The sequence below is a fragment of the Salvelinus fontinalis genome, chromosome 35 (genome assembly GCF_029448725.1).
Source record: "Salvelinus fontinalis isolate EN_2023a chromosome 35, ASM2944872v1, whole genome shotgun sequence".
Taxonomy (NCBI): domain Eukaryota; kingdom Metazoa; phylum Chordata; class Actinopteri; order Salmoniformes; family Salmonidae; genus Salvelinus; species Salvelinus fontinalis.
This window is the reverse complement of record NC_074699.1, coordinates 22786251-22808911: the sequence shown is the minus strand read 5'-3', so window position 1 is coordinate 22808911 and position 22661 is coordinate 22786251. Positions and strand designations below refer to the sequence as shown.

At 39.3% G+C, this 22661-nt stretch overlaps 2 protein-coding genes across 5 annotated transcripts; one reads left to right on the top strand and one right to left on the bottom strand.

Annotated features, from left to right (window-relative positions):
* LOC129834134 (electron transfer flavoprotein subunit alpha, mitochondrial-like) lies at nucleotides 1-16504 on the bottom strand. Its single transcript, XM_055898876.1, has 12 exons — nucleotides 16358-16504; nucleotides 14618-14767; nucleotides 14083-14164; nucleotides 13786-13868; nucleotides 12822-12921; nucleotides 11933-12043; nucleotides 11626-11727; nucleotides 11462-11525; nucleotides 11192-11279; nucleotides 4836-4901; nucleotides 3023-3103; nucleotides 1-255 (listed from the first exon to the last, which is right to left on the bottom strand). Exons 1-12 carry the CDS (start codon nucleotides 16502-16504, stop codon nucleotides 220-222), a joined length of 1110 nt encoding a protein of 369 aa, XP_055754851.1. The 3' UTR covers nucleotides 1-219.
* Nucleotides 16390-21343, top strand: LOC129834571 (insulin gene enhancer protein ISL-3). 4 transcript variants are annotated; one of them, XM_055899682.1, is made up of 6 exons: nucleotides 16390-16590; nucleotides 17025-17214; nucleotides 17708-17970; nucleotides 19120-19400; nucleotides 20065-20232; nucleotides 20586-21343. In XM_055899682.1, exons 1-6 carry the CDS (start codon nucleotides 16533-16535, stop codon nucleotides 20700-20702), a joined length of 1077 nt encoding a protein of 358 aa, XP_055755657.1. In that variant the 5' UTR covers nucleotides 16390-16532; the 3' UTR covers nucleotides 20703-21343. The 4 variants fall into 4 exon arrangements, with proteins under 4 accessions (XP_055755657.1, XP_055755655.1, XP_055755656.1 ...); XM_055899680.1 differs by having other exon boundaries at nucleotides 16392-16590; nucleotides 19120-19412; XM_055899681.1 differs by having other exon boundaries at nucleotides 16393-16590; nucleotides 19117-19400.
* The last annotated feature ends 1318 nt before the right edge of the window (nucleotides 21344-22661 follow it).

Sequence of the window (22661 nt, the reverse complement as noted above, 5' to 3'; positions counted from 1 at the left end):
GACATTGTAGCATATCCACGAGCTTTATTATTCATTAAAAATATACCACAATCAAAGATGTATTAGATCTAGACATTTTAAGCACCTATTTCAAAATGCACAGAAGCATGAAATGCAGTTTAAGGCAGGATTTTCTTTTGTTCTGGCAGCTTTAAGTGGTTAATGTTTCATCTTCAGATTTCGGAGTATTATAGGATCTTGGTTGGATCATGATGGCGATCATTTCTTCAATGCTGCAGTCATCTCAGGAACAGCCTACAGTACAAACAGTTCTCATACCCCTGACAGTTTCATTGGCAACAACAACAAAAGACACATCCATTCTCTGACTGTTATCAGAGTGTACGTAAACACAGGTAAGATGAGAACTGTTGTCACAGTTCTGGACCTGCCTGTTATTATTATCTCTACTTACCCATCACTTCAGCAGAATATTACTAACTTAAACACCTAGTCACCTACACCGGCCGATCACACGCAACGGCACTGGTTAATAAATGATGAGGCACAGCCAAACAAATGGAAAAAGCCACTAGGCTTTCACTTCTCACAAAGGGTCCCTCTTGAAGTGTGTGGCAAAGCTTGGCCACTGGATCTGGATCTGCCACCTCCGTCTTTATGCCTAAACTAGAGGGTAGTGCTGCCTGGAACCCTGTGGTGTTGATGTAACGGATGTGAAATGGCTAGCTAGTTAGCGGGTACGCGCTAGTAGCATTTCAATCAGTTACGTCACTTGCTCTGAGACTTAAGTAGTGTTGCCCCTTGCTCTGCAAGGGCCGTGGCCTTTGTGGAGCGATGGGTAGCGATGCTTCGTGGGTGACTGTTGTCGATGTGTGCAGAGGGTCCCTGGTTCGCGCCCGTGTCGGGGCGAGGGGACGGTTTAAAGCTATACTGTTACATTGATGCTGTTGACCCGGATCACTGGTTGCTGCGGAAAAGGAGGAGGTTGAAAGGGGGGTGAGTGTAACGGATGTAAAATGGCTAGCTAGTTAGCGGGTACGCGCTAGTAGCATTTCAATCAGTTACGTCACTTGCTCTGAGACTTAAGTAGTGTTGCCCCTTGCTCTGCAAGGGCCGCGGCCTTTGTGGAGCGATGGGTAACGACCGTGCTTCGTGGGCGACCGTTGTTGATGTGTGCAGAGGGTCCCAGGTTCGCGCCCGTGTCGGGGCGAGGGGACGACGTAAAGTTATACTGTTACATTGAGCCCTGCCAAAGTTACCTGAGCATGTCAATTAGGAGTGAATACGGGAAGAGGAACACAGAATCAATATGAAACACCAGGCAGTCCCCTTAGTTTAACTATCAGGTGGTATTAGTTCCTGTTATGGTTGAGGAACTATCCACTGATACATTCACCAGTTCAATAATTCAGTACATCTGCTTTTTCATTAGTTGGAATAATATACAGTTCCAAATGGTTCCTATTCTATCAATCCCAATAACTGATTTACCAGGTTTGGATTCAGGCACTCAACAGAGAAATGTTTACAGTCGGAGAGAGTAAGAACTCAACTGCATATTCATTTAAACATGATTTCACTCAGTGTTATTTTAGGCTTATCCCAGAAACCTAGTTAACGGATTGTAACTGAATAAAGGCACAACTCAGTAAGGCACAAGGTCTCTAGAAGTTTTGCTTTCTGAGATTAAACAACTGAATAATGTGCAAATGTGTGAGAGGGAAAACCAGACATTAACATGGCCTTTAAACAGGTCAAATAGATGGCTGCACCACCAAGCTAATGAATCCCCCTTGTTTAAGCCTGAACGGCAAATGGAAGGTGTCTTTTAATGATTTATAATGATAAACCTAACTATTCACTTCATTTTATCAAACTCATTTATAGAACCCCTTGTAGATAGGCAGTTATCACAAAATGCTTCTACAGTGACATTATTACACAGGAATACTTTTAATGAGCATCTAACTGACAGCCTGGGCCTCTGATCACAGGAAATGGCATGCGGCAGGTCTCTAGTGAACCAGGAAGTGCCTCAATGTCACAATCAGAGAAGAAGAAGAGTGAATTAACAGTGACCATTAGACATTTCCCTTAATAATTGAAATGTTTGAATAAAGGCTCAGAGGGAGTCAGTTTAAATGCATTAACATTAGTCGATGGGTCTTATTACAGAGTCATTAACAGAGGAGGAAATCTAAGATATCACCTCTTTCGCTTTTCAAATATGTTTTGCTATGGTATACTTAAGCAATAAGGCATGAGGGGGTGTGGTATATGGCCAATATACCACAGCTAAGGGATGTTCTTAAGCACGACGCAATGCGGAGTGCCTGGATACAGCCCTTAGCCGTGGTATATTGGCCATATACAACAAACCCCTAAGGTGCCTTATTGCTATTATAAAACGGGTTACCAACATAATTAGAGTAGTAAAAATACATGTTTTTTCATACCTGTGGTATACGGTCTGATATACCACAGCTGTCAGCTAATCAGCATTCAGGGCTTGAACCACCCAGTTTATAATAATGTATACCTAATTCAGTCAAAATCAATGTTATGTTTGCTTTTATCAGAAAACCACTTTTGGTAGAATAAGGTCCATATTATTAATATAACAAATACACATCGTTTTAATAAACCTATTTTAAATCCTCCTGAGGGCACTAGAAGAATGACTCTTAAAGGAGAGATGGACAGGGTGTGACAGGGATCTGTAACGATGGCATGAGGGTGTGATGGATATTTCCCTCAAGACTCCTCACCACAATTTACCCATCAGGACTAACCAGATCAAGGACATGAACACTGACACTTTAAATGCTGTCATGAATTAGAAATACTGGGCAACATACAGGTTAAATCCAGTGTATCAGTGTTGACTTGGATAACACTCATAGCACTTCACTAAACCTATATAGGGTGTGGTGTACAATACTTAATTTAGCCAATGCTGAATATCTAGGTTAAGATGAACTAAATATCTACCTCCATATAGGGATTCATTTCACACCTTTAATATCACAATATCTAATGGTGTCATCATTGACAGTCTTACCTTGAAGAGGTCCTTCACTAAACCGTAGTCAGCTACCTGGAAAATAGGTGCCTCTGGATCTTTGTTGATGGCAACGATTATCTAGAAATAAAACACAGAAACACATGTCACAGTTCGTCTCAGTACATGTACTAACCTGTCCTCTGAATGAAAATGCAAAGCGGTATGCATACTGTACATGGAGGCTAAACCAAACACTTAAATCGTAAATTACAAAGATACATTGCTATGTAAACTGTTGATCCACATCCTAAAGCAGTGAGTCAGCATCCGGCATTAGGACAATATCAGTGACTATGATGAGAATCAGAATTAAGTTTAAAATAAATAAATAATAAAGAACAAAATAAAATAAAGTTGTATTACCATCCCTTACTACTCTCTCATGTTATATATACACGATGCTTTCATGACATATTGCATAGCTTGTTAAAGCAGCAAACATACAAACCCAAATTATCTGCACTTAAGTGATGTCACTTATGAATGTGTTTTTTTTTAAGTGGATGAAAGTGATTGAAAACAGCTCCATGACATCAAGCGGCTGGATATACGTAGAAGCAGAGTACATCTCATATAAAACAAATAGATATGGGACTATGGCTGCATAATAGTACATAATACTGTGGTCTGACACATTCAGAACACATCCCACACAAGACACCCTACTTTCCTCTTAAGAAGCTCCGAAGCAAGAGAGAAAATACAAATAAATTATACATCATTCTTTAAAAAGCTTCTTCAGGTTCCCTTTTAAAACACACTTCTTAAGTGCACGGGATCCCGGAGCAGATAGCTCGCCTTGGTGGAAGAAATCCACTCAGGAGACTGTTGTCATGGCTACGAAAGAGTTTTTCCATTTTTCATTTACATAAAACAGTTCTCTTCCAGGGACAGACGTATTCTGCCTTCCACTTGTTGTAAAAGTGGGTCAACTACAGCGAAAAAAGAGGAATGCAAATAAGAAAAAGTACTTTGACCAAGTTAATTCAAATCCTCCTCATATATAGACATTCTCAAAGAGTGAATTGTTGTAATACTATTAATTAGGTAAATTTTGGCTTTTTCAAATCAGCCTATACAGTAACAGTGTTAACTGGACTGATTATTGGAATGGGTGATCTTTATACTTTCAGATAACTTGAAGATATCAAATGATTGACTGAAGATTTAAAAAAAAAAAAAGTTTCAAAGAGTCGTAAATGATTTTAAATTAATTAACAAGTTTTTCCATTAATACAATTTATTTAAAAATCAATATGACATTTAATCAGTATCCCCATTGTTTTACTGTATGTATATCTTGACTTGTTAATCCATCACTAGTGCAAATTCCATAAAAGGCGGTAGAATAAGCTGAGCTACATGAAATTATGATAAACATGAGGGTGAGAAGTATTTATCACTCTCTTGGTGACAAGGCTCTACATCACAAAGAGCTCAGAAGAATTGAATAAAATAAATCAACACCACAGTTAACTTAGCAATCAGATGCACAAGCCCCATAACTATACGTACTTATGTATGACTTGCGACAGCAATAATCACAACTTGCTTCAAAAATATCTTGCTGTATAAAACATATCCTGTATTTTTTTGGAGTACTAGAAAAATTCTTGCATCCTCAAAAAAATAATAATAATAATAATAAATAAATAAATAAAAAACAAAAAACAAAATCTGTAGAACAAATCTATTTACATTTGTTTAAATGAGAAGTATTATCCACAAATAATAACACAGCTATACCACAATAATACCACTAGCTTATTTAGACTGCTTAGTTTGATGTGTGTGATGTGGTGTGCTGTACCTTGCTGTCCTTCATCCCAGCCAGGTGCTGAATAGCTCCAGAGATGCCCACTGCGATGTAGAGTTCCTGGAAAAAAAACATAAAATGGCCAGTCAGTATATAATAATGTATTATCAAAAATGTAATTCATATAACGAAAAATGTATATTATTGCAATAATACTACAGAGACATAATACATAAATAAATAAATCAGCTTTCAAGTTTTAATAAACAGAATGTTTATTGTAGGGAGAACAAAAAAAAATATATTCTGAAAAAAAAAAAAAAAATCAGTCTCAACCAAATGAATGAAAAGGTTTGGCCACAATATGATATGTAAGACTATTGATTTAACCATTACTCTTCAACAACTTAAAATGCAAAGATGATGCGTGTTTTCACACAGACATACACAGCATGGCCATCAGAGAACCCCTATGACCACAGCCATACGAGATACGATCTCCTAACCAGTAATCTGGTGAACCAAGTTGCTGTGACCATAAGTGACCAACACCAGAACCACAAACTGAGCCCCAATCCCCCAGAACCCTTTACATCATACTCTGACCCGGTAGGCAGTCAATTCCTGACCATACATCTCAATGGCTCTGACCAGAGTGTGGTCCTTTAGGGTGTCTGCCAGCCAGAGTGTGGGGGCCTTGGCCCCTGGCTGCAACATTACCATCCATTCCCCAGGGAGCAGCACATCAATTGCTTTCAGCTAAATGCACTCACAAATGAATATTTCAGTAGGATTTAATGTTTCAGCTGCAGCCCCAGAGGAACAGAGCATCAATTTGTGAACACAGTTCTCCCGGAGTTAAAAGCCAGGCCGGATAATACAGTATGAAAGGCACTGTCAATCCAGAGGCCTTTTTTCCCCCCAGACTGGGAGAGAGAGAAAATAAAAAATAGAAAAGCTTCTCCCCGTTAGCCTCCAAGTAGGTCCCCAGCTGGGTATAAACAGCTTTTTGAAAGTTTCCCACTACAAACTGCTATACTTGGGGGGGTCATTTAGCCCTGGATGTTTTTAAAGTATATGTAGGGAGAGGAGGAAAATGGCCAGACGATGGGTAGTTTTTCCCTCCTCTTCTGCCTGTCTGTCTGCTTGCCTGTCTGGTGTTTGGTCTCTCCACAGCTGCTGTGAGCAGTGGCAGCAGGGCAGGGACTCGGTGCACCCGCTGGCCTGTTAATAAAATCCCCCAAAGTGATGCTGAAACCCAGTGGTTCACACAGCACAGCTCCCCTCAGGTGTGAGAACACAAGCTCCTGTACACATAGCCAGATTGTGACACAACTGAGTTAATCAACCAGGTGATCACGGGATGCTGCTGTGTGCAAACAGACAACAAACGACAACAGGTTGGCTAACGACACTAAATACTGTTAGACTGGCTCAGTGGTATCTCAGGACTGAGTCCTATAACTGGTTTGACAGAAGAATCTATGATATTCAATGCCTTGAAAAGCATATGAAAAAAGGGTAAAAGTGGTCCCATTAGAAGTCTTTATTTTGTTATATTTGTACTGTAGGCCTACATGTGACAAAGCTTGTGAAGATGAGAAAATTATAAAAGTTATCACTTGAAATGATTACTTCAGTCCTCTAAAATCATAAGTAAAAGACTATATCAACCTGCATAATTCAGAAACCACCAATGCCTATACAGTGCTCTCACTTAACAATAGCCTTATATTATAAATCTTTCATTATTTGTTCCTTATGACAAAACCTGAAACAATTGTATGTCATTATTTTAATCAATTGTTATCGTAACCCATTTCAAGTAAATACTTAGTCTTTGTAAGTAATTAACAAGAATACAGTAATTGAAAACATTATTAATTTTGCCAGTGTTGTTTTGACAGGTACATTGAGTCAAGCGGAGGTGTTGCTCTCCTCATTTAAGTGACACGGCGTCTTGTAAAAGCCACTAATAAGTTTTATCCTGATGAGTGCAGTTCATAATAAAATACACGACAACGCATGTGTAAACTAAAACAGGCCACTGACAGTTACACTAATAAGGTCATAATGGCCCAGGTTCCTGAAGCCAACAATGCAGAAATGCCCGCAGGCAACAATCAAAAATGTATCCTAATTATCATGTGAATACTGCATTACCTCTGAAGAATGATAAATTATAAATCCACAACATGGTTCCCCTCTCAGACTAGCATGAGGAAAGATGTGATTTATTCTTTTTTTTTGGGGGGGGGGGTCAGAGCGTTCCTGAAGGCTTGTCATGGGATTATGGAGAGACTTAGGAGGTAGAATTAGTAGACTTACCATCCACTGCTTACTGTGTAGGAAATATACCTACAACTTTAAATACATACAGTACCAGTCAAAAGTGCACACCTACTCATTCAAGGGTTTTTCTTAATTTTGACTATTTTTTTACATTGTAGAATAATACTGAAGACATCAAAACTATGAAATAACACACATGGAATCATGTAGTAACCATTAAAAAAAATATATATATTTTAATAATTTGATTCTTCAAAGTTGCCACCCTTTGCCTTGACAGCTTTGCACACTTGACATTCTCTCAACCAGCTTCACATGGAATACTTTTCCTACAGTCTTGAAGCAGTTCCCACATATGCTGAGAACTTGCTGGCTGCCTTTCCATCACTCTGCGGTCCAACTCATCCCAAACCATCTCAATTGGGCTGAGGTCAGGTGATTGTGGAGGCCAAGTCATCTGATGCAGCACTCCATCACTCTGCTTAATGGTCAAATATCCCTTACACAGCCTGGAGGTGTTGGGTCATTATCCTGTTGAAAAACAAATGACAGTGGGACTAAGTGCAAACCAGATGGGATGGCGTATCGCTGCAGAATGCTGTGGTTAAGTGTGCCTTGAATTCTAAATAAAATCACTGACAGTGTCACCAGCAAAGCACCCCCACACCACCTCCTCCATGCATCACGGTGGGAACCACACATGCAGAGATCATCCGTTCACCTACTCTGCATCTCATAAAGACATGGCGGTTGGAACCAAAAATCTCAAATTTGGACTCATCAGATCAAAGGACAGATTTCCACTGGTCTAATGTCCACTGCTTGGGTTTCTTAGCCCAAGCAAGTCTCTTCTTATTGGTGTCCTTCAGTAGTGGTTTCTTTGCAGCAATCCAACCATGAAGGCCTGATTCACGCAGTTTCCTCTGAACAGTTGATGTTGAGATGTGTCTGTTACTTGAACACTGTGAAGCATTTATTTGGGCTGCAGTCTGAAGTACAGTTAACTCTAACGAACTTATCCTTACTCTAACTCTTATCCTAACTCTAACGTAACTCTGGGTCTTCCTTCCCTCTGGCAGTCCTCATGAGAGCCAGTTTCATCATAGCGCTGGATGGTTTTTGTGACTGCACTGACTGACCTTCATGTCTTAAAGTAATGATGGAATGTTGTTTGCTCTTTGCTTATTTGAGCTGTTCATGCCATAATATGGACTTTTACCAAATAGGGCATCTTCTGTATACCACCCCTACATTGTCACAATGGATTGGCTCAAACGCATTAAGGAAAAAAATTCCACAAATTAACAAACACCTGTTAATTGAAATGCATTCCAGGTGTCTACCTCATGAAGCTGGTTGAGAGAATGCCAATAATGTGCAAAGCTGCCATCAAGGCAAAGGGCAGCTACTTTGAAGAATCTCAAATATATTTTGATTTGTTTAACACTTTTTTGGTTATTACATGATTCCATGTGTCATTTCATAGTTTTGATGTCTTCAGTATTATTCTACAATGTAGAAAATAGTAAAAATAAAGAAAAACCCTTGAATGAGTAGGTGAGTCCAAACTTTTGACTAGTACTGTATATATAATATTACTGTAAATAGTATATTATTACATTTGATTACATCAATTATATTTCCATTGACCTGATTTGTTTTGAATATTAATTCCAATACACATGCAATGAATGGTTACTGGTTTAGGATGTTGCATATCATACCCTTCTGTGATTGTACACAATGTAAACAGAAAACAATACTATTGGCAGAGTTGTCCATTTTGAGGGGCAGGGTGGACTCACAGCACTTAAGTCTCCTTCCTAATGGGTCTGGTAAATCATTTAGGACCTTAAATCAGCCATTAACTACATTACAGCCGCTTCAGACTGCCCTAATGTGGGTCTGATGACAGCTGGGATATCCCTGTCGCGAGCCAAATGACCCATTTAGCATTAAGCTTATTCTATTTAAAATAATGTCACAATACAGAGTATTGTCACACATTGTGATTTTGTTTGTATTGTTTTGGATAACAAGTGTGTGCTTGCCTGTATTAATTCCCTTTAACCTGACGTAGCAGGCATAAGAGAAACGCCTGAGCGGAGTTCCCACATTCGGTTTTCAGCGGAAAAGGAAGCTAGGTTGAAAATAGCTGTATCCCTGAAAACCGGAATATGCAACTCAACTAAGGATAATTCCCTTTGCTGTGAGGGGTCTGTCTTGTGGCTTGTTGGCTTTGCCAAAACATACACAGCCTCCCCAGACTCTTGGCACACATACACACCCCAATCCACACACATCTGCTAACTAACACACTGTACACACAATTGAATGTAGGAGACAGATAGGCCACCTTTGGAACATCAAGATCGAGAAAATACAGTGCATTCGGAAAGTATTCAGACCCCTTGACTTTTTTCAAATTTTGTTATGTTAGACTTATTCTAAAATTGAATTTAAAAAAAATACAAAAAAATGTCCTCATCTACGCACAATACCCCATAACGACAAAGGGAAAACAGGTTTTTAGAAATGTTTGCAAATTTCAAAAAAATAAAAAAACAGAAATATCTTATTTACAAAAGTATTCGGGCCCTTTGCTATGAGACTCGAAATTGAGCTCCTGTTTCCATTGATCATCCTTGACATGTTTCTACAATTGATTGGAGTCCAGCTATGGTACAGTCAATTGATTTGACATGATTTGGAAAGGCACACACCTGTCTATACAAGGTCCCACAGTTGAAAGTGCATGTCAGAGCAAAAACCAAGCCATGAGGTTGAAGGAATTGTCCGTAGAGCTCCGAGACAGGATTGTGTCGAGGCACAGATCTGGGGAAGGGTACCAAAAAATGTCTGCAGCATTGAAGGTCCCCAAGAACACAATGGCTTCCATCATTCTTAAATGGAAGAAGTTTGTAACCAACAAGACCCTTCCTAGAACTGTCCGCTCGGCCAAACTGAGCAATCGGGGGAGAAGAGCCTTGGTCAGGGAGGTGAACAAGAACCTGATGGTCACTCTCACAGAGCTGCAGAGTTCCTCTGTTGAGATGGGAGAACCTTCCAGAAGGACAACCATCTCTGCAGCACTCCAACAATCAGGACTATGGTAGTGGCCAGACTGAAGCCACTCCTCAGTAAAAGGCACATGACAGCTTCCTTGGAGTTTTCCAAAAGTCACCTAAAGACTCTCAGACCATGAAAAACAAGATTATCTGATCTGATGAAACCAAGATTGAACTCTTTGGCCTGAATGCCAAGTGTCACGTCTGGAGGAAATCTGGCACCATCCCTACGGTGAAGCACGGTGGTGGCAGCATCATGGTGTGGGGATGTTGTTCAGCAGCAGGGACTGGGAGACTAGTCAGGATCGAGGGAAAGACGACCGGAGCAAATTACAAAGAGATCCTTGATAAAGACCTGCCCCAGAGAAGAATGGGAGAAACTCCCAAAATACAGGTGTGCCAAGCTTGTAGCGTCATATCCAAGACGACTCAACGCTGCAATCGCTGCCAAAGGTGCTTCAAAGTAGTGAGTAAATGTGCTATATATAAAAAAAAAGTTTTATATACACTACCATTCAAAAGTTTGAGGTCACTTTCAAATTCTTGTTTTTGAAAGAAAAGCAAATTTGTCCATTACAATAACATAAAATTGATCAGAAATACAGTTGCAAAAATGTCTAAAAACCTGTTTTTGCTTTGTCATTATGGTGTATTGTGTGTAGATTGGGGGGGGGAAACAATTGAATCCATTTTAGAATAAGGCTGTAATGTAACAAAATGTGAAAAGAGTCAAGGGATCTGAATACTTTCCGAATGCACTGTAGGCTAATGAAGGTCAGCAAAAGTGCACATACAGTTCAATTAAAGTCATTCAACAAGACCAAACATAATTACATTTGTAATCCAAAATACCTCAATTAAAATATAATTTTACAGAACATTTAATGTGATAGTATGATGCTAAAAAACTGAAACAATCATATACAATTTATTTAAGTTCTGTTATTATTTTCTTGTCAGGTTGCTCACTAAGAAATACTGTACGTTGGTTTCTGCTGTGACACAGTGAAATAACAGAGACAAAAAAAGGGTGTGTGTTGTATCACTTACAGGTGCTACAATCTTGCCAGTCTGGCCAACCTGCATGTCATTGGGGACGTAGCCAGCATCCACAGCAGCTCTGGAAGCCCCCACAGCATTCACAACATACAGCAGGTTATTAATACACATGATCATACCACGCAGTTACACACAGACAACTGACCACATGAAGAGCACACTCACACACTTTCCACTGTCGCTCACGCATGCACGCACTCACTCAAAGATTCTCTCTCTCCTTCTCTCTGATGTACACACACATCGTTATTTATACCTGCAGCGCCCATTTTGTCAGCGAGGTCGTACAGCAGTTTGAAGTTCTCACCGCTCTTCAGCCCTCGTCCTAATGGGACAAAGAAATCAAGTGTTTGGTCACAATGACCTAACAGAATGAGAGGCCAGGGAATGTGAATGACACATTGGCTGAAGCAGTCAGCCCTTACCTCCGGACACCACCACTTTGGCACTAGTGAGCTCTGGTCGATCACTCTTGGTCAGGCTCTGCTCAAGCCATTCTGACATCCCCGCAGGAGAGGGTGAGGCAACTGCAACAGAACGGACAGACATAACAAAAACGAAATCTCAAAACGCAGTCAAATTAAATATGCAAAATATTCTTTAGACTAGCATCTGAATATGCTGCTCGCGAGCCATAATCAGGTATTGAAAACATGAATACCTGTTATGATGAGACAGAGAAAGGTTAATGAGTGGTGCTGCTGACAACAGTGTAATGGAAGAGTACTGTACCCTGTTCAGTAGCAGCACTGCCTCCCTCCACAGCAGCAGGTTCAAAGGAAGTTCCCCTCACTGTGAACACCTTGACTTTCTCATTGCACTTCACTGTGGCCAGGGAATTACCTGTAGCAAAGACAACACATACAGTAACACCACATACAATGTGTTTGCTTGGTTATATTGAGATATATTCTTTATTTAATTTTTATTTAATTATTTAATTAAAAACATGAAAGAACAGACTTGCATTGTAATTATTTGCATTGTAAGAACTTGCATTGTATGAAGCTAGGGCGGTTCCTGGCATATGCATTGTAAATTACTAATTGGACTGTCTGACAACACCAAAACATCCAAGTGTAAGACCTTTCTCAAAAATGCAGCAGCATAAAAAAAAAAACACTGAATTACCAACCAGGAAGAGTCAGGCTCTTGCCAAAGTTTAAGTGGATAATTTTAAATCAGACCCATCTATATTTTATGATTATAATGTGCCCAATCAAAATATGATCTGAGCTTATTCTTCTTCAGGGAGGCTTTTAGTCTTTCAGACTGACAGCTGGGATGACTAGGGTGGATCTCTGTAGTCATTAAGAGGTCAGAAACAACAACAACATGAACTACTATAGCCTCATCACTTTACTAATGAATATAGAACAATCATCTCCATTTAACCCCTGACCCCAGCCCATTAGCAGAGCACTACACCAATACTGAAATATATTCAATCATTTATTCTGCTGCTTACATATGCATTATAGGTTGTGCTAAGAACAGGCCTGCAGCGATAAGAAACTGTTGTAATGCATAATAATTAGTGTGCTTACAAAATATTTGGGGTAATTTTATACCTCAATGGAATAGTTGTTAATTATAAAAGATATTACAACAGGAATCTCACCAGCGTAAATGGTTCTAACGAAGGTGTCTTGAGATTTGACCTCCGTGATGTCAGAGAGAGTTGCAACATCCAGCTTGGCTGACACTCTGGGATGGAGATTCTGTTGAGCATAATAAAGTATTGAGATGATATTCTTTAATTCAACCATATCACCCTGTGGATCTCTCAGGACACAGAGAGGTGATGGGGAGGTTGATGTTTTAAAATGGGAATGTTTCTCAACATTTTAAGGACTTGGCAAAGTTTGGTACAATAAAGACAAAATTGAAACTATTACAAATAATTTGTCCCTGCAGAAACAGTTTATAGTAGATGATGTCAATAATGCTATAGTACCATGACTGATACAAACTGGCCTCTGTGAATTGGATAAAACTAGCTTGGGCTACGGAGACTCAAATACAAAACTATGTGAAGTTTAGCCCAAGGATGGACAATGGAATTCAAAGTCATCTTTGACAAATGATTGCTGATGATGTTTTTAGTAAAATAATGAAATCAAATACCAGACAGTATTAGGATGCATCATCTAAAACACATTCATCTACTCGGGGAAATCGAGACCAGACAACCCAGCCTCAGTCAATATGAGTTGGATTACAATACATAAGATATTGTTTAATGCATCCTAATTCAATATAAATACCATTAGATCAGCAAGTTGACAGTTCTATTGCAGAATGACAGATTACTGGGGTAGTAATTGAGGGGTAGTACTACACTTACTTGGTAAAATTGGAAGGAAAAAAACTTTCAGAAGCATTAAAGCATAATGTTTAAAAATGGTCAATCAGACCAACTAGATGTTGCTATGATGATAAAATGCGCTATTATTCATGCATGTCTGGATACATAATAAAATAAACTTCCCCTGATAAGGAAGGAGTTGATCATTATATAGCTATTAATAATATGGGAGAAATGCAGACATGTGAACACTGTTGTGTTACAGTCAGTAAATCACCTTCCCAAAAGCAGAAGCTCCTGCACAGATATGTGTGAAGTTGAACTGTTTCTGGGTAGCAAGAATCAAAGGAGTCAATTCCTCTGTATGGAGAAAAGAGGACCGGGGTTAAAGTACATATTTAGACCAAAAGGAAGTATCATGCCATTCCATCATTCCAACAGTAAATATCATCTAAACTGTAAATAAACATCTCCGGCATCTGTATTTGAACTAAGCATATCCACACAGACCTCAGAACATAACAAAAATATCCCATCCCAGAAGGAAGGGACTTTCATCATTTCCAAAAATCACCTGGTAACAGTCCTTTGTAGCAGTCATGTTGAGCCACTAGAATCTTCTTGACCCCCTGGACTTTACTGATCTGGTCTGCAACCTGTTAAAGAAGGACTCCAACACAGAAATAAACAGTTAACCATATCAGCCAGCTGTATATCATGAAAGAGCTACATTGTACTGCACAAGGGTGACATATGTACGAAATACCACATTAAAACATAACTTCCATTGATGTGTGACTGAACAGCTGTTAGGGCAGGAGTAGCCAACCCTCCTCCAGCAGAGCTGGGTGTATGCAGGATTTTGCTCCAGCCTTCCTGAAACACACCTGATTCTACCCACCAGAATCACGATTAGACTAGCTGAAATAGGTGCATTAGTGTAGGGTTGGAGCAAAATTTGGCCTCAGGTCTCTCCGTCAGAGATGTTTAATCTCAATGAGACCAACCTGGTAAAATAAAGGTTAAATTAAAAAAGTTGCGTGCACACTGGTAGCTCTCCAGATAAGAGGGGTTGCCACCTCTGTGGGGCACCGTAGTGACAGTCCTACCTTGGCACAGTTGGTTCCAGCCACCAGGCAGGTGACCTCTCCTCCCACCTTGCTGGCAGCAGTAATGGCGTTCAGCGTGATGGGTGTGAGCTGGTTGTTGTTGTGCTCTGCTATTACCAGAGTACTCTGAAACCTCTGGGCCAGACAGGGCTGCAGGAGAGAACACAACCAATCTCCATTATGAAACTGCTTTAAAAAGAAGACTTAGTTTAGGCCATTGAATTGACATTTCTGATTGTCTATAACTACTATTTTGGTTTTTGGCCTTGAATGATAAACTAGACAGCTGGTATAGGCTTAGGGCACATTATCAGACTGGCTCTATCAAATTAACAGTGTAAACAGTAGTGTGTACAAAGGTCAATATAAAAACACACTGTGCACGACAGGAAATAAAGGCAATATGAAATATGTTTGTCGAACACCAAAGGGAAGGCTATAGCCATGGCAGGTCAACTGTGTGTTTTGTCCTCCAAGATAACAAAATCACTTGCTAGTTTAGTTTAACCCAAGTCAGGTGACACACTGCAAGTTATGTTGCCAAAATGTGAATTAGTTTCATGCTCTATCTACTCTGACACGATAACCGTTAATACCTACTATGTATGTAGCTAACAGTGTAGTTGCAAATTAGAGTGAAAGTATGTTGTCGACATGCCATGTCCTCAACTGACCTCAAACAGACTTCAGTCAGACTAGCCAACTAGACGTTGGTGCATTTGTCAACACTGGAGTTTTACTTACCAATTGTCCCAAACTTCTTCTGTTTATTGCTGTAAATTTTTGCTAGCTATTTGTCTTGATATAAACAAACACACAAAGCCGAGAGGCATCAGTTAATTCTCCACTCTTGTATCTCGCGAGAACAATGTACTCTGATCTCTCCGCGTCTCTTTCACTTTAAACAGTGAACTCGGGGAATAGCCCTGTCTAATAATTTCATTATGAATTCAAATGCCCTTTAAAAGTGCAAAAGACCAGGGATTTGAGAATGCATGTACTGTAGGCTATAAAATACATGGTGTAAGCATTCCATTCCATCCATAGACATATATTTATTCCATGACATAAACATTTATATTTAATTGGAAAAATACAAGCTGATGTCAAATTAAATAATGAGATCCCTATACTCCAAAATTGCGAGACAATGAAAATAACCTACCTACATTTTATTAATTTGATATATGAAATAGAACAAATTCAATACAGAAACTTTGTGGATACATTTTATTTGATTTATAACTAAAAAGCAGGTACCAGTCTAGAGTGGCTCACTGCGCTGCTCTCCTGTCCTGGCATGAAGCAGTAAAATTGTACTTCTAATGTTCCTCCAGTAGGTGTCCTTGTTGTTCTCGAGTAGATGGATGGACTGATTCACATGGTGTCAGGTGTCATGACGGGTCGTCTGTGTGCATTCTCCTTGTCTCAGGAAAAACATGCAATTGACTTACTCCTGCTAATTCCAATTCCAATGTAGGCCTAATAAAAGTGTATAGATTTAAAATGATTAGCAGTAATTGTCAGGAAATAATGGATCAACCAAAAAAGCTCTCCATAAACGTAGGCAAATATCCAAGCCTCAAAATGACCTTAGAATTACCTATTGCATTCTAATAAATAACCAACTCTTTCAAAATAAATAAACATTTTGAACTACTTAATTCTTTAAAATCTCTAGCGAGACTTGATATGACAGTGGGAATATGTTATGTGGGGCGAATGGATGTCCAGTTTTACGCGTGACGTCAGAGAGCGTGTGGGACACTGCAGCGCCACTTCTCCGGGCCGTCCCACAGTCCGAATTGAAGTTATCAGACAGCCAGGCACAGGCCACTCACCTCCCTCCTTTCTCCTCTTCTTCTCCTTCTTACTTATTTTCTGCATCTTATCGCAATCCCGTCATCATTCCTGTATGGTGGATATTATTTTCAACTCTTCTTTCTTGGGTGATATGGGGGATCATTCCAAAAGTAAGTGGCATTTTTTTGCAAGTATGTTTATCCGCCTTTCACAGTGTTGTAGATTACCCTACAAATCGTAGCCTCTGAAATTAAAACATATTCTATTATCGCATTCAAATGCCATCGTATTTCATATATTTATTTGCATAAAGCAAATATAATATATTCGTATTGGTATTGTTTTGTTATCCATAATGCGGACTTTTTCTTGTTTATAGTTAATTTTATCTTAGATTTCTTTCAAAACGATTGTGCATAATTTCAGAACAGGTCTTAGTCATTTGAATGTAATACACTGAGAAACTGGGAGTATGTCGCCCTGTATAAGACAATTTAAGACGAAGAAGTGACATGTAGGCCAGTGGCTCTCAAAAAGTGTGATTTAAGGTGTCAAGAACTGTGTACATGAGAAAGAATGGTTGCAATGTCTGTGCTCTCTGCAGAGAAGTCCGGATACGCGATGTGTGTAGGCTGTGGAAGTCAGATACATGACCAGTACATACTGAGAGTTTCCCCGGACCTGGAGTGGCATGCAGCCTGCCTGAAGTGTGCAGAGTGCAGCCAGTACCTGGATGAGACATGCACTTGCTTCGTACGGGACGGAAAAACCTATTGCAAAAGAGATTATGTAAGGTAGGGACTGAAATTCTTTGGAGATATTTTGTTAGTGATTGAACGTATTTTAACGTTGGTGTGAATGAGGAGGTAGCCTACAAACTAATATATAGTATATCCCATATACATGCAAGACTTGTACCTAAATCACAGAGGCGTATTAGGCCTAAAAATACAAATGTCCTTGTTTTGAAAGGTTTATAAAAAAAAGTGTGCTCAGTCTGCGTAATTCCATGCAAAATGTATCTGTAGTTCAACGCATAAAAGGCCATTTGACCTACAATTAAGCAGCTTTTCTACAATTAGAAAAGTTCGTTCAAATTAACTTTTATACTCTGATCCTGGCTAAACAATGCACAGTAATATTTATCTTAGCCTTGTTTCTGACGTTCGACGTAGACCTAGTAATGTAAAACTTGGAACAAAAACTGCAGTAACAACAAATCAAATGGCTGTTAGAAGTTGTTGTTTAATTCAATTACATTTTTTTTTCTTCATTTATTCCTTGCAGGTTATTTGGAATAAAATGTGCAAAATGTAACCTGGGATTCAGCAGCAGTGATTTGGTGATGCGAGCCCGGGACAACGTGTACCACATCGAGTGTTTCAGATGTTCCGTGTGCAGCAGGCAGCTCTTACCGGGGGATGAGTTCTCTCTCCGGGACGAGGAGCTGCTGTGTCGGGCGGACCACAGTTTACTAATGGAGCGGAGCTCCGCCGGAAGCCCAATCAGCCCCGGACATATCCACTCCAACAGATCACTACACTTAGCAGGTCAGTTGCACATACAAAACAACCACTGACTTCTGTAATAATAATAATAAGAAGAAGAAGAACAACAATAATAATAATATGGAGGCGATCATCTTAATCATAATGATGATATTCTTGTTATATTAATGATCATAATAATAGCCTGATAATAATAGTCCCTAAATATATTACCTATAATTATCGATAAGCCTAATTTTATGATCATAACGATCGGTAGACTCCAGAAAAACAATCAGATGCAAGCTTTGAGTCATTAAGATGTCAATAACTAGGCTATATTAGGCAATTGGCGACCAATATCAGACTGACCTTTAAACTTTTCCATGGAAAATCACTGAAATATGATTTAATTTTAAACCAAGCTTTTAAAATTGATAGATTTCAACATAAGTGACGTTGGAGTTTTTAAGGATTTTGATAGCTTAATTTACATGACTATTTAATAGTGTTGACCCAATAATACAAATACAGTAGGCAATAATAACTTCAAAGATTATGCTAATCCCTACTCCTTGACGTTAGGCCTATCAGGATCATCTGGATAACAATAAATACGATTTTACAGATCATCTCTTAATGTGCAAATTAAAGAATTGTAGTAGATAGAAATGTTAACGAGTAGGCCCACACACAGTTGCTGTTGACTAATTGACTATTCCTTTTTAATTTAACAAAAACTTAATGCATGACATAAACAAGGAGTGCGTCATAGTGCGTGGATGGGAATCTGTAGCCTATTGAACTATAATGCAATAAAGCTTACATGCTTTTAGAATTACATTGTCATTGGGGCCTAGACATAATTGTTGCTCAATATGGGCGATGTATTTTTAGGGGGGAAAACCAAGATCAAATGGAGTACGTGTGGATGGAGAGACTGTTATCGTTTATATATATACGATAAAAGTCTCTCCATCCACACGTACTCCATATATTATAACGCATGGCAAGAGTTGAATAAGTTATATTTTAAATGAATAAGAGTAACTAATGGTCTATATAACCTATGGCAAGGAACATGCTCCAGGAAAAAAAACATTTGCATAGCCTAGAATAATAATGAAAATAACAATAACACTAATAACAATATAAGTCAAACTTTAGTTAATTTCCTTTTTTATTAAATATAATTCCGCCTCTCTTCAGCAGAGCCGGTGACAGTACGGGCACCACACCGAAACCACGTCCACAAGCAGTCAGAGAAGACAACACGAGTGCGAACCGTTTTGAACGAGAAACAGCTCCACACGTTACGGACCTGCTACAACGCCAATCCGCGGCCAGATGCGCTAATGAAGGAACAACTGGTGGAAATGACCGGCCTCAGCCCAAGGGTTATTCGAGTTTGGTTCCAGAATAAAAGATGCAAAGACAAAAAGAGATCTATTCTCATGAAGCAACTTCAGCAGCAGCAACACAGTGATAAGACTGTAAGCATCTTCGTAAGTTAATCTCGGAAACATTTTTTATACTTCTACTAGCCTACTACTTTTTCTTTATGTTTGGTTCATCGTTGAATCCTTACATTTTTGCGATAGTTGAGGTATGTCAGCACAGGCTGGTCTCATAGACTAGACATAACATAGTAAACGAGAATCCGGGATATAAGAATTACAATTAGTAACATATCATACGAATTGTAATTCGTAACATTTCATACGAAATGGATGATAGACATCCACAAATTAATACCATACCAAACGTACATATCATACTAATATAACTCTCCAAGATCTTCGTTTACTATGTTACGTCTACCATTGAGTCCAGGTTGGTCAGCAAAGAAGTACTTGTGGCCAAATGGTTACCTCTTAAAGGCAAAGATTTCGTTTTTCTGGAATGATTTGACCAGTGCCACACTTGAATAACCCTTGGTCCGAGGCCGGTCATTTCCACTAGCTGTTCTTTCATTATTGTTTTTCTGTATTCAACCTGCCAATAAATAATTAATCAAGAATTCAATTGTGCATGACCTGTATTGGAAAGCAAAGACTACAGAACAAAATCCTGACATTCTGATCTGGGAATTTGATTATTTTCTTCCTCTACCAAAGTGTAGATTTAATTTGGATTTCCTATCTAATCTCGTATTAGAGTCTACAGGGGCTCACAGGTACGCCTCTGGTTGCCAGAAGCCCTATGAGGCACGACAACACGGTGCAGGGTAACTCGGTGGAGGTGCAGACCTACCAGCCGCCCTGGAAGGCCCTCAGCGAGTTCGCCCTGCAGAGTGATCTGGACCAGCCGGCCTTTCAACAACTGGTAAGATAGAGGAGACATTCTATACTTGCATGCTAATGTTGGTGCACATGTGGGTACGCGTATTTACGCACGAAACACATTCAAACTCTCTCTCACACACGAACGCACGCACGCGCGCAAACATACACACACACACACACACACACACACACACACACACACACACACACACACACACATGAATTTAGATGACGACACTTTCTGAGTTTTTTTCATCACTTTAATGTCATCAATTTAAATTGTATAAGTAATAACGTTAAATGGCAATTTTCAACGTCAGAAGTGGCAACATTTGTAGCCTAAACAAAGCCAGAACAGATTTATTTTGACATCACTGTCTTTGCACATTACAGGTGTCTTTCTCGGAATCGGGTTCATTGGGAAACTCCTCCGGCAGCGACGTGACTTCTCTGTCATCGCACTTACCCGACACCCCGAACAGCATGGTACCCAGTCCCGTGGAGACGTGAGACCAGGCCACCAGCCTCGGTCCCAGGCCTAGCATGTTCCCGCCCCGGTCCCCGGTCCCCTGCATGTGACCAGCTCATCACAGCATCCTAAAGACAGAGGAGTCGTTTCGGACATGGAGGAGAAAGTGACATATTCTAAATGTTGAACAATTACCTAACGGCACTATAAAGCAACGCGTATGAAAGCCCTTCTTCTTAAGACTCAGTTCAGCATTTTTGAGGATATCAGTGACAAAACAAAAACCGAACTTCGTTGCATGAACCGAAAGAAGACAGAAGATTCTCGTGATGGATTTACAAAACAGCCTCCCTCCATATTACATTGGAGCCATTTGATGTCGAACCAGATGGACATTCTGCAATTCATTGTGAACATATCGTGTCTTGGTTTCTTTATGTGATTTTTGATACATTTATTTCGTTATCAAGTCCATGGACTCGTGTGTTAGTCTTAAAAAGGAGCATGATTTCCGAAGATTATATAAAACAGATTATTGTTGTTAAATATTTGATCTTAATAGGAAGAGGGAAGGTTGTTTGAGCCTCTCGAACAAAAGTAAGTTATTGTTATTTATTGTCAGGACAACGATTCATAAAGGAAGTAATAACTGATCAAAAATAAAACTGTTAAATCTTTATAATGTCTAAGGTACACAGTCTTTGCATAAACTCTTGTAGAATTTCCCAAGATAGGCTTACACCCCGTTCCCTCACTCAGCCTGTGACATGCAGTTAATCAAGTTGACCAGTGGTTATTTGAGCTCAAAACCTTCAACCAAAGGTATTCCCAAAACGAGTATGCTTCACGCAAACCTTATAGGCCCCCAGTTCCCCGAGTTTCTAAACCACAGAGGTGTAGGCCTATAAACAACAAATCAAACACCAATATATTTCTGAATTGATCAAAATAATAATTGTGCTAACAAGGTGAATAAGTTTTAGTTCCCTATTTATCTCTGCATTAGGTTTTAAACCACTGCGAAAATTAGGCCTATTTAATTGCAATCTAAAATTATGGATTAACACGTCAATGATCGAATAATTTTCATTGATGAAAGCATTTACGTATAAATGTGGAATGTTATGACTATTATCAGGCTAATCTGATAGGCCTATTGATTTGGGGGAAATCCTTATTATCATGTTATTATGTTGGTTTTATTACGCAGGCTATTTGATCATTTTAACTTTAAAAAACATTGGAGTTTAAAACTTGCATGTGGAATGAACAATAATATATTTTTTAAGTAAATAAGACAACCTCAATTTGAGGGTTAGCGCAGGCTACCTAATGCTTAACATAACAGTTTTTCTGAGGCTGGGAGATTGGAATTAAGGTGGATTGGCTTCTGGTCATTTACTTTCTAGGGGCGAATTTTTGTTGTGATCAATCCAGTTTCACTGGTTAAGTGACAAGTCTAGACAGCCAACAAGGATCAGCGGCTTCTTATCTGCGCCTGGCATCACCTGCAAACGATACATTGAATGAAGCCACAACAAACCCACTTCTCTCTTTGGAAAGAGCTAGTTTAGGGGAGAGACCAGCTCGTAAACCCACCCTAATCTGGCCGCAGTTTATTTTCATTCCACTCAGTCTATTGCGTTATTACGCACGGGTCAGACGTCTCAGTAATGACATCTCAGACCAAGTACCTTTGTGTGTTTTTAACCGGGCAACGTAAAGACTAGGCTACCTGGACACGATTAGTTAGCACTCATCAAATAATTTGAGATAATAGGAACAATTAACAAAAAATACAGTAGACTAAGACGAAATGTATAGCCTATTATTAATTAGCCCATTTGTAGTTGGCTATAAATTCCGTTTAAAAGTGGGTCTAACTTATTATTTTAATGTCTGACCATAATTTCACAGGATCAAAATAGACTCATGAATGGAACTCTATATCTTGTAGATTTAATTTAATTTGTATTAAACATCATTGTCCTAATTCAACT

Bases quoted from the DNA above. Each gene is read 5' to 3' on its own strand.
- LOC129834571 (XM_055899679.1), top strand. From the start codon at position 16,533: ATGGTGGATATTATTTTCAACTCTTCTTTCTTGGGTGATATGGGGGAT. The intron at 17,215-17,707 runs GTAGGGACTGAA...TATTCCTTGCAG, and splicing joins TGCAAAAGAGATTATGTAAG to GTTATTTGGAATAAAATGTG. The intron at 20,233-20,585 runs GTAAGATAGAGG...TGCACATTACAG, and splicing joins AGCCGGCCTTTCAACAACTG to GTGTCTTTCTCGGAATCGGG.
- LOC129834134 (XM_055898876.1), bottom strand. From the start codon at position 16,504: ATGCAGAAAATAAGTAAGAAGGAGAAGAAGAGGAGAAAGGAGGGAGGT. The intron at 12,044-12,821 runs GTGAGATTCCTG...TCTTTGCTACAG, and splicing joins CGTTAGAACCATTTACGCTG to GTAATTCCCTGGCCACAGTG. The intron at 11,526-11,625 runs GTAAGGGCTGAC...TTGTCCCATTAG, and splicing joins CAAAGTGGTGGTGTCCGGAG to GACGAGGGCTGAAGAGCGGT.